Source organism: Hyperolius riggenbachi, chromosome 4 (genome assembly GCF_040937935.1).
Source record: "Hyperolius riggenbachi isolate aHypRig1 chromosome 4, aHypRig1.pri, whole genome shotgun sequence".
Classification (NCBI taxonomy): Eukaryota; Metazoa; Chordata; class Amphibia; order Anura; family Hyperoliidae; genus Hyperolius; species Hyperolius riggenbachi.
Genome location: NC_090649.1, coordinates 342,377,952 through 342,396,470, shown reverse-complemented (window position 1 = coordinate 342,396,470; position 18,519 = coordinate 342,377,952). Strand labels below are relative to the sequence as shown.

The 18,519-nt window shown below is 42.6% G+C and overlaps 1 protein-coding gene across 2 annotated transcripts in view; it reads left to right on the top strand.

Annotated features, from left to right (window-relative positions):
* Positions 1 to 18,519, top strand: part of FH (fumarate hydratase) — a 452,710-nt gene that overhangs the window by 100,880 nt on the left and 333,311 nt on the right. For both annotated transcript variants that reach the window (XM_068231902.1, XM_068231901.1), the window contains exon 2: positions 17,263 to 17,397. In XM_068231902.1, coding sequence (XP_068088003.1) covers positions 17,263 to 17,397 — 135 coding nt within the window. The remainder of the gene's footprint in view (positions 1 to 17,262; positions 17,398 to 18,519) is intronic.

Below are 18,519 nucleotides of genomic sequence, written 5' to 3'. Positions count from 1 at the left end.
CCCATCTTACTGTAATAATGTATCAGCATTTCACATGTTTATGTATATTTATATGTAGAGATATTTAACCACTTCCCGACCGCCGTATATACAATTGGCGGCTGGGAAGTGGACCCCGCAAGGACCGCCGTATTGACAAATGGCGGCGGTCCTTGTAGGGGCATGAGCGGAGTGATTGCGTCATCAGTGATCCGACATAAGATCACCTCCCAAGCGCAGTGTTTACATCTATTCTCTACCCTAAACACCCACTAATTACCCATCAATCACCCCCTATCACCACCTGTCACTGTTACCCATCAGATCAGACCCTAATCTGCCCCTTGCGGGCACCCAATCACCCGCCTACACGCTCAGATTGCCCTCAGACCCCCCCTTATCAATTCGCCAGTGCAATATTTACATCTGTTCTCCCCTGTAATAACCCACTGATCACCTGTCAATCACCCATCAATCACCCCCTGTCACTGCCACCCATCAATCACCCGCTGTCACTGCCACCCATCAATCAGCCCCTAACCTGCCCCTTGCGGGCAATCTGATCACCCACCCACACCAATAGATCGCCCGCAGATCCGACGTCCGATCACCTCCCAAGTGCAGTGTTTACATCTGTTCTCTACCCTAAACACCCACTAATTACCCATCAATCACCCCCCTGTCACTGCTACCTATCAGATTAGACCCCTATCTGCCCCTAGGGCACTCAATCACCCGCCCACACCCTCAGAATGCCCTCAGACCCCAGCCCTGATCACCTCGCCAGTGCATTGCTTGCATCTATTCCCCCCTCTAATCACACCTTGAGACACCCATCAATCACCTCCTGTCACCCCCTAGCACACCTACCCATCAGATCAGGCCCTAATTTGCCCCGTGTGGGCTCCTGATCACTCGGCCAAACCCTCAGATCCCCCTCAGACCCCCTTCCGATCACCTCCCCAGTGCATTGATTGCATCTATTTTCCCCTCTAACCACCCCCTGAGACACCCATCAATCACCTCCTGTCACCCCCCTAGCACTCCTATCCATCAGATCAGGCCCAATACAACCTGTCATCTAAAAGGCCACCCTGCTTATGACCGGTTCCACAAAATTCGCCCCCTCATAGACCACCTGTCATCAAAATTTGCAGATGCTTATACCCCTGAACAGTCATTTTGAGACATTTGGTTTCCAGACTACTCACGGTTTTGGGCCCGTAAAATGCCAGGGCGGTATAGGAACCCCACAAGTGACCCCATTTTAGAAAAAGACACCCCAAGGTATTCTGTTAGGTGTATGACGAGTTCATAGAAGATTTTATTTTTTGTCAAAAGTTAGCTGGAATTGATTTTTATTGTTTTTTTTTCACAAAGTGTCATTTTTCACTAACTTGTGACAAAAAATAAAATCTTCTATGAACTCGCCATACACCTAGCGGAATACCTTGGGGTGTCTTCTTTCTAAAATGGGGTCACTTGTGGGGTTCCTATACTGCCCTGGCATTTTAGGGGCCCTAAAACCGCGAGGAGTAGTCTAGAAAACAAATGCCTCAAAATGACCTGTGAATAGGACGTTGGGCCCCTTAGCGCACCTAGGCTGCAAAAAAGTGTCACACGTGGTACCGCCGTACTCAGGAAAAGTAGTATAATGTGTTTTGGGGTGTATTTTTACACATACCCATGCTGGGTGGGAAAAAATTCTATGTAAATGGACAATTGTGTGTAAAAAAAAAAAATCAAATAATTGTCATTTACAGAGATATTTCTCCCACTTAGCATGGGTATGTGTAAAAATACACCCCAAAACACATTATACTACTTCTCCTGAGTACGGCGGTACCACGTGTGGCACTTTTTTACACCCTAAGTACGCTAAGGGGCCCAAAGTCCAATGAGTACCTTTAGGATTTCACAGGTCATTTTGCGACATTTGGTTTCAAGACTACTACTCACGGTTTAGGGCCCCTAAAATGCCAGGGCAGTATAGGAACCCCACAAATGACTCCATTTTAGAAAGAAGACACCCAAAGGTATTCCGTACGGAGTATGGTGAGTTCATAGAAGATTTTCTTTTTTGTCACAAGTTAGCGGAAAATGACACTTTGTGAAAAAAAACAATTAAAATCAATTTCCGCTAACTTGTGACAAAAAAATAAAAACTTCTATGAACTCACCATACTCCTAACGGAATACCTTGGGGTGTCTTCTTTCTAAAATGGGGTCATTAGTGGGGTTCCTATACTGCCCTGGCATTTTAGGGGCCCTAAACCGTGAGGAGTAGTCTTGAAACAAAAATGACCTGTGAAATCCTAAAGGTACTCATTGGACTTTGGGCCCCTTAGTGCAGTTAGGGTGCAAAAAAGTGCCACACATGTGGTATCGCCGTATGAGTACCTTTAGGATTTCACAGGTCATTTTGAGAAATTTAGTTTCAAGACTACTCCTCACGGTTTAGGGCCCCTAAAATGCCAGGACAGTATAGGAACCCCACAAATGACCCCATTTTAGAAAGAAGACACCCCAAGGTATTCAGTTAGTAGTACGGTGAGTTCATAGAAGATTTTATTTTTTGTCACAAGTTAGCGGAAATTGATTTTTACAGAGATATTTCTCCCACCCAGCATCGGTATGTGTAAAAATACACCCCAAAACACATTATACTACTTCTCCTGAGTACGGCAATACCACATGTGTGGCACTTTTTTGCAGCCTAACTGCGCTAAGGGGCCCAAAGTCCAATGAGCACCTTTAGGCTTTACAGGGGTGCTTACAAATTAGCACCCCCCAAAATGCGAGGACAGTAAACACACCCCACAAATGACCCCATTTTGGAAAGTAGACACTTCAAGGTATTCAGAGAGGGGCATGGTGAGTCCGTGGCAGATTTCATTTTTTTTTGTCGCAAGTTAGAAGAAATGGTCAGAAAAGTCATAGATGCTTGAAAATGGGAAAATTCACTTTTTGCACCATAGTTTGTAAACGCTATAACTTTTACCCAAACCAATAAATATACACTGAATGTTTTTTTTTTATCAAAAACATGTTTGTCCGCATTTTTCGCGCTGCATGTATACAGAAATTTTACTTTATTTGAAAAATGTCAGCACAGAAAGTTAAAAAAATCATTTTTTTGCCAAAATTCTTGTCTTTTTTGATGAATATAATAAAAAGTAAAAATCGCAGGAGCAATCAAATAGCACCAAAAGAAAGCTTTATTAGTGACAAGAAAAGGAGCCAAAATTCATTTAGGTGGTAGGTTGTATGAGCGAGCAATAAACCGTGAAAGCTGCAGTGGTCTGAATGGAAAAAAAGTGGCCGGTCCTTAAGGGGGGTAAAGCCCTAGGTCCTCAAGTGGTTAAACGGAATTATGTTATATATGTGTATTATATATTTAGCATATTGCTTAGGTTATGTTGGTTCCTTTTACTTGTTACTATACTGTTGACCTCTGGTTCCGTTTGAAATTTATAGGGAGGTTCTTGGATGTTTCCTGTTCCTGGGAGGGACCAAGTCTTAAAGTGTACCTGTCCTGGAGTGATACTAAAATACTGTTTTCCATGTTGCCATGACCAAATCTCTAGTCCTTACTTCTTTGTCTGGTACTATTTACATTGTGGATTTTGTATTAGTTTCATAGTTTTTCATATCCTTTCTTTTACTACACTTTAGGGTACCCCGTCCTGCAACCTGGTCAGAGGCGTATCTAGAGGGGTGCAGGCATGGCTACTGCCAAGGGAGCCACAGCACCATGGCACCATGCCTGCACCTGTGTTGCGCCGCCATGCCTGCCTATTGAATTGTGGTGTCTCATTGCTTGTTGGGCTGAGATAAGTCAAGTTTAAATAACACCCTTTCAACTAATAAACTGGGAGGGCGGGGAAAAGGAGAGGGCACACATTAATTAGTTTTCCTGGGGCCCAGAGTGGTCTACTCCATGGAGAGTGTAGTTCCTTTGGTTGGCTGCTGTTAAGCTGTTCCTCTTCACCATAGAAATGATTCTGAGATCATCCACCACTGTTGTCTTCCGTGGACACCCAGGTCTTTTTACGTTGCTGAGTTCACCAGTGCTTGCTTTCTTTCTCAGGATGTACCTGTAGATTTTGCCTCTCGTAATATTGTGGCAACTTCACATAAGGGTTTTTTCAGTTTTCGCTGCTTAAGAAAGGCTTCTCTCACCTGCATGGAGATCTCTTCTGACTGCATGTTGTCTGGCTACAACAAAATTTTCCACATGCAAGCACCACACCTCAAATTAACTCCAGGCCTTTTGTCTGCTTAATTAATAACAGTGATGGACTTGCCCAGACCTGCCCATGAAATAGCCTTTGAGTCAATTACTTTTGAGTCTTTGAAATAAAGGGATTGTGAAAAGCATTCATTTTGTTCATCCAGCAGAATTAAAGCTGAAAGTCTAAACTTCAAATGTATTTTTTTTCAGTTAAAACTCATTGTGGTAATGTACTTCTCATCTAACCCCGCACGCGTTGGTTCGACGACCCCCCCCCCCCCCCCCCAGGCTGGTGGACGTGGGTGGTCGGACACTGACCTGGTGGCACTGCGAGATTTGTTTGACTTAGAGAGCGAATCCTCAGATGGTCCAGCAGAAGGTATGGACCCTGAGCTTGCCCATTTTTCCCTTCGGGGGGGACGTTGGTCTCTTCAACCAATGTAGGAAGTTTCTCCCATTTTCACTGCATCCTAATTTGAAGACTATTTCAGTGGTGGAAAAGGATCTCTTGACTTTGGAGGGGGGGGGGGGGGGGGTGCGGCAGAACAATCTGAGCATTGAAGAAACACAAGCTTTGGGTGAGTTAAACAAACAGCAAAAGTGGATAATAAAACCTTCCGATAAGGGAGGGAATGTGGTCGTTATGACCACCTCCTCTTATCGGGATATGTGTATGGATATTCTGGATGACAGGAGGTGCTATGTCAGGGTCTCCGTATCTAGGGCCACACGCTGCAAAAGCGAATTGTTTTCAATCATTGATGGCGCAATTGAGCGTGACGTGATTGATTGCCCACATTGGAGAATACATGAGGATTGCAGATCCAATCACTCCTACTTTTTATGTCCTTCCAAAAGTGCATAAACGTCTAAATCAACCACCTGGACGTCCTATAGTTTCAGGTAGAGGGTCACTTACAGAAAAGATAAGCATCTATATAGATTGACTCAATGGATATACAGAGGCGCCAAAAGAGTAAAAAGGAATAAAATGGTTAAAATATTTTGGTGGCGGTGGTGGACCAACCACTCAAAAAAGGACTTGAAACTGTCGCTTGTGGTACAAACAGTTTATTCATATACTCCACGACCAATATTGCAACGCGTTTCACGGGCAAGATCCCGCCTCATCAGGCATTCAAACACGGGAGTAACACACCAGCGTAGGTCCGTTCTATGTTTGGCACAGAGGTCCTTTTTTGAGTGGTTGGTCCACCACCGCCACCAAAATATTTTAACCATTTTATTCCTTTTTACTCTTTTGGCGCCTCTGTATATCCATTGAGTCAAAATTCTCCACCCTTGGTGGAAGGGTGACCAAACCCTTTTTTTCTTCTTCAGAGAGCGACATCTTAATCCTGAGTGGGGACAGGTCTAATCTCCCCACCTGCCTATACAGTGGTTGCCTTAGCGGTAACCCGTGTTTGTGAGTATAATACTTACCTACCATTTTTCTCCCCCATCTAATCCAATACATACTACACTATATTGGGCTCTCGGTTTTCCTCTTTCAATCTATATAGATTGGCATCTGCAGCCACATGTTAAGTCTCTTCCGTCATACACAAGAGATACCTTCCCATCTGCTCGGTATGCAAGTACCAGTGGGCACTTTGCTTGTGGCCCTTGATGTTTAGGCCCTGTATTCCAGTATTCCACATGATTTGGGCCTTGAGGCTGTTGGGACATTTTTTAGTGAGTTGGGGATGCAGAAGGTGCCGCACAACACCCTCTTCCTTTCCCTACTGGAGTTTTTGTTACGTAACAATATTTTTGTGTTTCAGGTGCATGGGTGCAGCGATGGGGACTACGTGTGCCCCAGTCCTATGCTAACCTGTACCTGGGGAGTGGGAGCGGATATTTTTTTTTCAGATGAGGGTCTCTCTATGTACCTGTGCCACATTCTTGCGTGGCACAGGTACATAGATGATATCTTCATTTTATGGTCTGGGAATCCAGATGAACTGGAATTGTTAAATAAATATGACTGCAATCTACATTTCACTTTGCAGTGGGATACGCAAACATTGCCATTCCTAGATGTGAATATAAATCTTGATGAACAGGGATGTACTTACACTACCCTGTATCGTAAAGAAACCTCAACAAATTCTCTTTTACGGGCAGATAGTTTCCACCCTGGACATACTGTTTGAGGTATCCCGGTTGGGCAGCATTTGCGAGTGAGACGCAACTGCTCAAGGGATACTGACTTTCAGGATGAAGCCAATGACCTCAGGAGGAGGTTTCAAACGTGTGGCTACCCAGATAAGGCTTTAAAACGTGCGTTTAATAGAGCTAAAATTAGCGACCGCAGTAAACATTTGAATGCCGGTGGCAAGTGAGTCTCCATTTCCGAGATTTTGTACACAATTCTGTGCACAAAGTGATCGCGTCGAGGGGATCCTCTGATGTCATTGACACATCCTTACTAATGACCCTAAATTAAATTAGGTAGTTTCAAGTTCGCCACAGATAGCGCATCACCGGGCACCCTCTATCCACGACCGTTTAGTTAGGAGTGATTTTCAGGGACAGGATGGTTCCCGTAAATATTGCAGGGTTAATGACACCTATAACTGTGGAGGTTGCACAATGTGCCTATACATCAAGGTGGGGAAGACTGTCTTGCTGCCGAATGGGAAGACTTGGGAGCTTAACCATTTCGTCAACTGTGCCACCATTTTGGTGGTATATCTTTTGATATGCCCGTGTGGAGCCTTCTACGTGGGCAAGACTAAGAATGAATTTGGGACGCGTATGTCCCAACACATTGATAGTATTGTGACGAAAAGTATCTCCGGTGTTCCCACTCTAGTAGCGAGACACTTTAGAACGAGACAAGGATGCAGTCATGATAGACTGCGTTTCATTGCTTTAGACCGTATCCATAAAACGATCAGAGGTGGCAATTTTGACCACCTCTTATTACAAAAGGAGTAGAGATGGATTTTCGACTTACATGCAACAGACCCACCGGGTCTTAACGAATCCATTAGCTACAGTTCTTTTTTGCCCCTGTAGGCGGTTGGGTGTCTTATGTGTTGTGGGTTTGGGGATGAGGGTTGTCGCTCCCTACCTGTGAACACATGCCATGGGTATGCCAGATGTAGCATTCCACCACTTGAAACTCCACTATAGTTAATGTGTATTAATCACAGGACGACGATATCTGGCAACGCCAATTATTGATGGTTGCATTGTGGTGATGATATATGTTGTTTCGTTGTTACCACTTTTTTTTTCTTTTCTCCTTTACATTGGAGATGATTGGTGATGCGGGGACGTTACATAGTTACATAGTTACTTTGGTTGAAAAAAGACATACGTCCATCGAGTTCAACCAGTACAAAGTACAACTCCAGCCTGCTCCCTCACATATCCCTGTTGATCCAGAGGAAGGCGAAAAAACCCTTACAAGGTAAAAATTCCTTCCCGACTCCAGATGGCAATCAGATAAAATCCCTGGATCAACATCATTGGCATTACCTAGTAATTGTAGCCATGGATGTCATTCAACGCAAGGAAAGCATCTAAGCCCCCTTTAAATGCAGGTATAGAGTTTGCCATAACGACTTCCTGTGGCAATGCATTCCACATCTTAATCACTCTTACTGTAAAGAACCCTTTCCTAAATAAATGGCTAAAACGTTTTTCCTCCATGCGCAGATCATGTCCTCTAGTCCTTTGAGAAGGCCTAGGGACAAAAAGCTCATCCGCCAAGCTATTATATTGCCCTCTGATGTATTTATACATGTTAATTAGATCTCCTCTAAGGCGTCTTTTCTCTAGACTAAATAAACCCAGTTTATCTAACCTTTCTTGGTAAGTGAGACCTTCCATCCCACGTATCAATTTTGTTGCTCGTCTCTGCACCTGCTCTAAAACTGCAATATCTTTTTTGTAATGTGGTGCCCAGAACTGAATTCCATATTCCAGATGTGGCCTTACTAGAGAGTTAAACAGGGGCAATATTATGCTAGCATCTCGAGTTTTTATTTCCCTTTTAATGCATCCCAAAATTTTGTTAGCTTTAGCTGCAGCGGCTTGGCATTGAGTACGATTATTTAACTTGTTGTCGATGAGTACTCCTAAGTCCTTCTCCAAGTTTGATGTCCCCAACTGTATCCCATTTATTTTGTATGGTGTTAGACCATTGGTACGACCAAAATGCATGACTTTACATTTGTCAACATTGAATTTCATCTGCCATGTATGTGCCCATATAGCCATCCTATCCAGATCCTGTTGCAATATAACACTATCTTCCTTAGAGTTGATGATTCTGCACAATTTTGTATCATCTGCAAAAATAGCAACATTGCTCACTACTGTATCCACTAGGTCATTAATAAATAAATTGAAGAGCACTGGACCCAGTACAGACCCCTGTGGGACCCCACTGCTAACAGTCTCCCATTTTGAGTATGATCCATTGACCACAACTCTTTGTTTTCTGTCCATTAGCCAGTTCCCTATCCAAGCACACAGACTCTTCCCCAGTCCTTGCATCCTCATCTTTTGCACCAGACTTTTGTGGGGAACAGTGTCGAATGCCTTAGCAAAGTCTAAGTATATCACATCTACAGCATTCCCAATATCCATATTAGCATTCACTACCTCATAAAAGCTGAGCATGTTAGTCAAACAGGACCTGTCTTTAGTAAACCCATGTTGATGCTGAGAAATAAGATTATTTTCTACTATGAAGTCATGTATAGTATCTCTTAGTAACCCCTCAAATAGTTTGCATACAACTGATGTTAAGCTTACAGGTCTATAATTTCCTGGATCTGATTTTTTGCCCTTCTTAAATAATGGGAAAACGTGGGCTGTACGCCAATCCACTGGGACTCTGCCAGTTGCAAGAGAGTCACAAAAGATAAGATAAAGGGGTTTATCTATAACTGAACTTAATTCCCTTAGGACCCGAGGATGCATGCCATCCGGGCCAGGTGCCTTGTCTATTTTTAATTTATTTAGTCTTGCCTTTACTTCTTCCTGCGTTAAGTATTTAATATTACAGTTAGAAGATTGAGACTCTTCCGCCTCTGTAATTTGCAACAGTGCTGTTTCCTTTGTAAAGACAGAAGCAAAGAAAGCATTTAATAACTCTGCCTTACCTTGGTCATCCACCATTGAGTTTCCACCTTCATCCTTTAGGAGTCCTATACAGTCAACCTTTCTTTTTTTAGAGTTGATGTACTTGTAAAACTTTTTTGGGTTAGATTTGATATCCCTAGCGATTTGATTTTCAGCTTCGATCTTTGCTAGCCTAATTTCTTTTTTACAATTTTTATTGCACTCCTTGTAATTGCTGAGTGCAGCCTCGGTCCCCTCCTGTTTTAGGACCTTATAGGCATTCTTTTTCCTCTTCATTTTATCTATAACCTTTCTATTCATCCATAGAGGCCTTTTTTTATTCCTAGACATTTTGTTTCCATATGGGATATACATATTACAATATTGATTGAGAATACGTTTAAAAGCTTGCCATTTCCCTTCAGTGTCCTCCCCTTGTAGTACATTATCCCAGTTCACCAAACTTAGTGCCTGCCTGATTTGATTGAACTTTGCTTTTCTAAAATTCATAGTTTTAGTGGTCCCGCTGCCCCGTGGCCTATCAGTCACCAGATCAAACGTTATCATGTTGTGATCACTATTTCCCAAATGTTCTTGAACCTGCACATTTGATACATTATCTGGTCTATTCGAAATGATCAGATCCAGTAACGCATTCCCCCTAGTTGGTTCCGTTACCATTTGAGTCAAGTAATTGTCCTGTAGTGCTGCCAGAAATCTGCTGCTTTTACCAGAATGGGTAGCCTCAATACCCCAGTCAATGTCTGGAAAGTTGAAGTCGCCCATAACTATGACCTCATTTTTACTTGCCGCTTTTTCAATTTGCTGTAGTAATTGCAGTTCTGCAGCTTCATTAATATGAGGTGGTCTGTAGCATACCCCAATAAGCAATTGGCAACTTTTATTTCCACCATGAATATTTACCCAAACGGACTCCACATCTTCGCAATCTTCCTCCATCTCATCGTTGAGGACAGCTGTAAAAGAATTTTTAACAAAGAGACAAACCCCTCCACCTTTTTTCCCTGTTCTATCCCTCCTGAACACATTGTATCCTTTTAAATTGGCTATCCAGTCATGACTTTCATCCATCCATGTCTCGGTTATTCCCACAATGTCATAGCCTTTGTCATTCAGAATGAACTCTAGTTCATCTATTTTATTTGCAAGGCTCCGAGCATTGGTTATCATGCACTTTATATTTTTACCACCACATTTACCAATTTTGTTTACCTGAAATGGGCTACTTGAAGTTTTACCAACCTCCTTAATCTTTACACTGTCCCCACCCCCCTCTCCACCCCCCATAATGTTAGGCTCCCACTGTCTTTTTACCTTATCTTGTCTATATGTTGAGACTTTATCCTCCCGCCTCCCCCCAGATCCTAGTTTAAAATCTCCTCCAACCGTTTAGCCATCTTCTCCCCCAATGCAGCTGCACCCTCCCCATTAAGGTGCAGCCCGTCCCTGCTGTAGAACCTGTAGCCGACTGCAAAGTCTGCCCAGTTCTCCAGGAACCCAAACCCTTCCTTCCTACACCAATTTCTCAGCCACTTATTTAACTCCCTAAGCTCCCTCTGTCTCTCAGATGTAGCACGTGGCACTGGCAGTATTTCAGAGAACACCACCTTGGAGGTCCTTGCTTTAAGTTTATCTCCAAGTACCTGAAAATCATTTTTGAGGACCTTCCATCTCCCACTAACTTTGTCATTGGTGCCAATGTGTACCATGACAGCCGGGTCTTCCCCAGCCCCACCCAATAATCTGTCAATTCTTTCCGCTATATGCCGAACCCGAGCACCCGGGAGGCAACAGACTGTACGGCATTCACGGTTTCTTCGACAGATTACCCTGTCTGTGCGCCTAATAATTGAATCCCCTACCACCAGTACCTGTCTAGCCTTAGCTGCACTCCTATTCCCTTTCTCGTTACAGCAGTCTGCCCCTTGGTTGCTAAGGAGCACATCCTGCTGCAGCATTGCTACTCCAGAGTCGTCCTCACCAATATTACGCAAACAAGCATACTTATTAGTGAGGGACAACTCGGGACTAGCCTCCCTGCCACTTTTTCCCCTACCCCTTCTAACTGTGACCCAACTAGCGGCTACCTCTGCTTCTTGCTCCGGCTTTACTCCACCCACCTCATCTTCAAGGGTTCCATCAAGTGTCTGGATCGTGAGATCCAAGCTCATCTCCATGTTGTGTATGCGTCTCAGTGTTGCGAGATGCTTATTTAGCTCTGCGACTTCCGCCTCTAACCGAGCAACACGCACACATCCAGGGCAACAGTAAACACCCTCAATCCGCTGATCAAGGCATGCATACATGCTGCAGGATGTACACTGTACTGCATTGTCCAACATGATGACTATTGTGTGGGGAAAATTTATTTAAAGTAAACTATGGTGGTAAAAGATGAAACGGGAGAGTGAGTGACGTTCGGGAGTAAGTGTAGCTGGGGTGGAAGAGGGGGAGGGGTGGAGGAGGGGGAGTGAGTAAGTTGTTTTGAGCCTCAATTAAACAGTGCATACATGTTTTTTTAAGTGCTTTTTTACAGATTCCTGTTGGTTGTGTTCGCGCTGGCTGTCTCCGGGTGCTGCGCCCGCCCCTCCAAGATAAAGTCTTTCTGACCGCTCTCCTGGCTGGATGCTGTGGTGGTGGTTGTGGGGCGGGGGGAGGGGGGGGCACCGCCTCCGGGGACGACCAGGCGACACTTTGTTGATTCGGGTGGCTGTGCCCTCCTGGTTGTTGTGTTGCTGCTCCTGCCCTCCCTCGTCCCAGTTGGAGTGATGACGCTTCTGCCTCTCCTCTGTCCCTCCTTGTGTGGGCTGGGGCGGGCGCTGCGATTGGTTGGGCGCTACTACATAGTACGCAGGGAGGTTGCGGTATGATGAATGTTTGGACCACGCCCACCTGAGGAAACCGGAAGTGTCCAGTGAAACATGTCGTGGGCTAGCGTGGCTTGCCTGGCGTGTGTGTGATCGCTGCCCTGATGCTCCTACTCACTCCGGTCAGACTGCTAACATCTCTCTCCACCTACCCTTGCTGTGGTTCTTTGCTTGCCACGCGGACTTTGCTGGAATATTCTTCCCTGCACAGTGAGAAGTGGACTGCTTGGAAGCCACACCACATGGATGCACTTGCAGCACGTCTGAAAGCTGGACACCGGTGAATCGGTACTGTATGTCCTAGACTGTCAACTTTGTATGAACTTGTGCAGCTGGTATTACTAACTACATACAGTGTCGGCTTCTTCTGCTCGCTTGCTTTGAAGCACTTCTGATGCATCTGTGGCTTTAAATCCTTGCCTCCATTAACATTATCAGCATCTAACATTGTGGCACAACGTGCTTTGATCTATTGCTCTGCTTATCTGCTTTTTGAACAACAGCGGGGCCCTGTTAAAACAAACTCTAGTGCTATTTGGTCTGCTATCACATTCAAGTGAACTGATTGAAGTAGGAGCATATATTGTATGTTTCCTTCATTACTGTGAAGCAACGTTAATGGAACTGTTATACTTCATTAAAAACGAACTTGTTGGAGCAATATTGGTCAGCATATCTACTGGTACCAGTGGATGTGGCCATAATTACATATATGGGGAGGTCTGGGAGTCTGTAGTGTGGATGGAGTGTGGTGTGTGAGCAATAGGGTGGTCTGATCAACCACTGCCTGGCCTTTTAAGATTTCTTACTTTTGTTTGATGTAATTAATAAAATGATGGTATTTTAATAGATAAAAAAGGTCTTTGCTCAAATTATTTGGGGTATACGCCCACCTTTCCTCCAAGGTTTTTTGTAATAATTAATAACATAGTGATGGACTTGCCCAGACCTGCCCATGAAATAGCCTTTGAGTCAATTACTTTTGAGTCCTTGAAATAAAGGATTGTGCAAAAAAAAAAAAAAAAAAAAAAAAAAGAATACAAACAAACAAGAAAAAAGCATTCATTTTGTTCACCCCGCAGAATTAAAGCTGAAAATCTAAACTTCAAATGTATTTTTTTTTCAGTTAAAACTCATTGTGGTAAAGTACAAAACAGAAAAAAAAATGTTGTTTTTGACCAAATATTTATGGACCTAAGGGCCCATTCACACTAGAAATCACTAAACGCAATTGCAATCGTTGAGCGAATTTGCAGCGATTTTACATTGTGCAAAAAATGTTGTTTTTTTTTTAGCGGTTTGCGATGTCTAGCTCTAGTATGAACAGGTGTGGAAGGTCAATTATTGAGAAGTATTTTCTTTTGATTTGATTGGCTCCCTGGTTCTTGACATTTTCTGATTGGGTGATGAATCACCTCTTCCTGCAATAAAAGGAGAAGCAAAGCAGTTTGTGTTTGTGGGTTGTAAAGGAGACTTGTGAGAGCAGAAAGAAGAAAGAGAGAGAGAGGAAGACGAGACGAGAGTGACAGAGTACTAGGATGACTCCAGAACTGGTCTTCCTGCTGTGTCTAGCAGCTTTGGCTCATCTGCGTACCAGGTCCCGAAGATACTGGGTGCACCCCATTCTGAAGGAGAGGTCCAGGAAAGGTCAATTCATGGCCCTATATACAGACCTGTGTAAGCACCCGGACAAATTATTTACCTACACTAGGATGGCGATTGGCAGGTAAACCGAACCAATAACTTATAAACATGCAATGCTATAATTTAATATCTAATGCTATTATACCATGCAAAAAAAACGATAGCGAGTCTTTAGGTGTAATGTAACTGAACTTTTATTTCACTGCAACCATGCGTACCACGCAAATAGAGGGGTATTTCACGTAAAAAATTTAACAGTCTTTAGCAACTTAGAAAGATATATCATATAACATAAGCATAACTGCACTCCACTGAGCAATATGAAAAAAGTGCAAATGACAGAACAATGTCATATACAGTATTGTGTGACTTTTCAAGTAAGAAAGATCAGTGTTTTTTTATGCTAGGTATCAAAAGTAGTGCAGGTACACAGTAGTGTGTTAGTGCAATAAAGTGGTGCCAACCAGTATGTCACCGCAAAGCGTAGTTGGCAGAGTTTTTATGCTTTTCGTATAAAGTGCAGTAAAACATAAAACAAAAAGTGCAGTGCACATAACATGAAAATATAGCAACCTCAATACTCCTTGTACTTGTACTCTTAGTAAATTATATTGTTTTAACTGTCTCTTTCAGCTTTGACCAGCTGTTGCTGAAGTTGAAGCCTAGTCTACAGTGCAGAGACACAAAATTCCAGAAGGCTATTTCCCCCACAGAAAGACTCATGATAACATCAAGGTAAGTTAAAACAAAGTGCAATTCTAACCAATGGAAACATAAAATAAAACAGAACATACAGGTGTCTACAGATCGTCTGAAAAAAGTAACTCTGTCATGGATGTCAAGAGGCTTGGCTGAGAGCTAGTACTATGGTCACTTATTGGTCTGTGTAGGTGCTGTTTGAATAGTGTACATCCTTTCCTGTTGTGTTCTGGGGGTTGGAGTACTTGCAAAATTGCTTTGCATTGGCTGCCTGCGAACAACTGGACCAGGCGGTCTAGTGTAAGGACCGTGTTGAAGGCACTGGATATGCGGACACTCTGGAACATATTGCCCATAGTAAGGGTAGGCATGTTAGGTATGGTACATGGGTGGGAGCATAAATATTCCCAAATGATTGTTCTTCTCATGTGAAAGTTCACGATCAGGTGGTAGGTAAGAGTCAATACAGTCCATGATGGCATTTCTGACTAAGAACTGTTTATTTTCAGGAACTCACTCTAAACTTGGCAAGATGCTCATGAGAAACTGATAGCTTGGGGCTTGCTGTGTTTTTTTTTTTTTTTTGTTTGTTTTTTGTTTGTTTGTTTGTTTGTTTTTTCCCCCTTCTTTAGTTCTTTTGACTTGCGCGTTTGAGTAACTGCCTGATCAATAGAGGACACAATTTTATTATCGTACTCTGCCCTACTTACATTTTGTGTGTTTTTTCTTCAGTGAAGTTTTGCTAGGTATTTTGCCATGCACAGAAGTAGTGGATTTCTCTGAACATACAGAAATATTGGAGGGGCTTGGAGGTTTTTGAGATGTACTTTGATCATCAACATTATCATTATTTACCAGAGAACTGTCAATTGTTTGGCTCTCAAACGGTTCAAACTGTGTCGGTTGAAGTTCTTGTTTAACTGGTCTCTGTGCCAACGTCTGGCTCCAGGCTTTCTTCTGTACTAACAAATGACTAAAAAAAAAAAAAAAGTTAGTTACAGACTAGTAGAAGCAAAGAATATGACTGCCCTAGTTTCTAAATACCTGCCCCCTTGGTTCATGTGAAGGCCGCAGAGAATCCAGTATTCCCCGTAAACTTGTACTTGCTTCTTGTTGAAGCTCCAGACCCACTTAGACTTTCGGAGTGTTCTTTTAAGAGTTCTCACCTAACGTTATACTTTGACTTCCACCTCTTCGATAGCTGGTTAACTTGGGGAAAAAAATATATGCAAATGTCATTATTACAGGCAATTATAGACATATGTCACTGTTTCATTACTAATTCAATTTTATATTTTTTTGCAGGTTTCTGGCAACAGGACATTCTTATGTGTCTCTGCACTTCGAATTCAGGATGGGGAGGAGCACTATCCACTGCATTGTGCAAAACACCTGCCAGCAGATTTGGAATGCCCTCCACTGGGAATACTTACTGTTCCCCAACAGAGAACAATGGGAGGAAATTTCAGAGCAGTTTTTTGACAAACATGGTTTCCCAAACCAACGTCTCGGAGCTCTGGACAGCAAACCTGTACGCTTGGTCATGCCACTATCCAGCGGCAGCCTGTTTCATTTATAAGAAGTTATTCTCTATAGTTCTAATGGCTGTTGTGGATGCTAACTACAAATTCATTTATGTGGACATTGGGTCATATGGCAGCAGCAGTGATTCCAGGATCTTCCAGCGTAGTCGATTTGGAATAAAGTTGCAATTGGGGCAATTGGACATTCCACCTCCCCGCCCAATACCAGGAACTGCACAACCAGACTTTCCGTACATATTTATTGGGGATGAGGTCTTTGTATTGTCTGACCATGTCATGCTCCCTTACTCCAACAGCAATTAACGGAGCCAAAAACTGTTTTTAGCAGGCAAAGCCAAGCGTGTGGGATAATGGCCAACAAAAGGCACATCTACCACACAGCCATGATGCTGTCCCCTGCAAATGCTGTCAATGTTGTGAAGGCAACATGTGTCCTTCACAACTATGTCAGATATGGGGACAAGCTGATGATGATGTTGTACAAAGATCTATACTGCTGCGCACCCTCCGAGCTACCCAGATACACAGCACTAATTCTGCGTTGCAATTGAGAGAGCTACTGACGCAATACTTTATGCGGCCAGATGCAGATATTTGATGGTGCTTTATATTGCTTTGTATTAATGCTTGCAATGTACAGTACGCATTTATATTTGTTGTTCTGTCATAAACATGATTATGTTGGCAACGTTATTTCTCTGTTTCCCAATTATTTCTTTACTATAAGGTGGTAATATACACAGGTTTTTATAAAGTGAACTGTGTGTGACATATGTCCCTGCAATATTTATTTCCTTTTAAAAAAAACATCAGTTGCCTGGCAACCTTGCTGATCTCTTTGGCTAATGGCAGACAAGCGTGCAGCTAAACCAGTGACATAAAAATCATATATTCACAGTAGTGAATAATTTGTGACCAACACAATGTTTGTGTTTTTAAGTTGGGGTGAAACATGCACATATTTTTATGTTTTCTGGTGTGGTGGTGTTTATTGGGTCTTAGGTTTGGTTTAATTCAATCCCAGGGCAGCCATGTACTTGAGTGGATCCTAGTAATATAGTATTAAAAATTCAAACTATCGCATGACCTCACTCCAATTTGGCAAAGCCCACAGTGGCAGCTTTCCAGTTACAACTCAAACCCCACTGGCTTGGTGACGATATTTTCTAAATAAAAACATTTTTTTTTTCAGGCCAGTTCAGACTCTTATCGTGTTGAATCTGACACATTTGGTGAACTCAGAGTGCCTGCTGACAAGTATTATGGAGCTCAAACAGTTCGCTCAACTATGAATTTTAAAATTGGAGGTGTGACAGAGCATATGCCAGTAAGTACTTGCACTGTGTTGTGAAACTATTATGCATTTTTCTTTCTCCTGTTTAGATGTGTGTCATCTGTTGCTGGGAATGCATTGGGTTGTTGAGTTTCTGTAGTTTGTGTCAGCCTGCCAAAATGTTATGTTTTATTTTCTTTTTAACCAGTTAATGTAAATGCTACATTATATCTACACCCCCAGAGACGTCATCTTAGCTTTAGGGGGCTCAGCCCCACGAGCGTTCACGTTGCCGCTGATTAGTACACATGATCAGTGAATTGGAACATAGTTCCTATTCACCGATCTGACTGCCCATGATCAATGATATCGCCATCAGAGAGATGCCGTTTTCATTGACTAAACAGAAAGTGAAAGCAGACACGTTACTTCCGGTAACGTGTGTATGCAATAAGACGAACAATCAAAATAAAGTGGGGGGACATCTAGTGGCCAAATAGTAAAATCACAACTACATACACATCCCATTACATTAAAATGCCCATTAATTTTTCCACTTTCAAATTTTATTGTCAGCAAAAAGTATCATTACATAATAAGCACAGAAAGACTGAACACATTGCATCCAATAAAATGGAATTTAACAAGAGAAGCAAATTATAATAATGTATCAAATTGAGACAACAAGTTGACAATAACCAATGGTCTATACCAAATATTGAATGATAGATATAGAGTCCAGAACATTTTAAAATTTGAAATTTAACCCTGAGTGGCTTATTAGGACAAGAATCCAGAAAGCGCAAGAACAGGCTATTGCAGGACATATTTAAAAAGCATAGAAACGGTATCATAATATGAAATAGACAATGACTAATCCCCAGGATTTCTATCAAGTGAAAAAGTTATTTATTATCAGACACTTCATCATACTACATCACATCCCTGTATTCTCAGGAATCCTAAAAGTCATACTATACTGCCCAGGTTTTAACAAAGAGGTCCATCCTATCCTGTGCTGCTAGAATGATCTCCTCCATATCCGCAATTCCATTCACTCGTCTCCACCACATTGCCATAGTGGGTATAGTATCTGTTCTCCAGTACAGAGGGATCAAGGCTTTGGCAGCATTCAGCAAATGTATCAGAATACACCTCTTATATGATTTGGAAGAG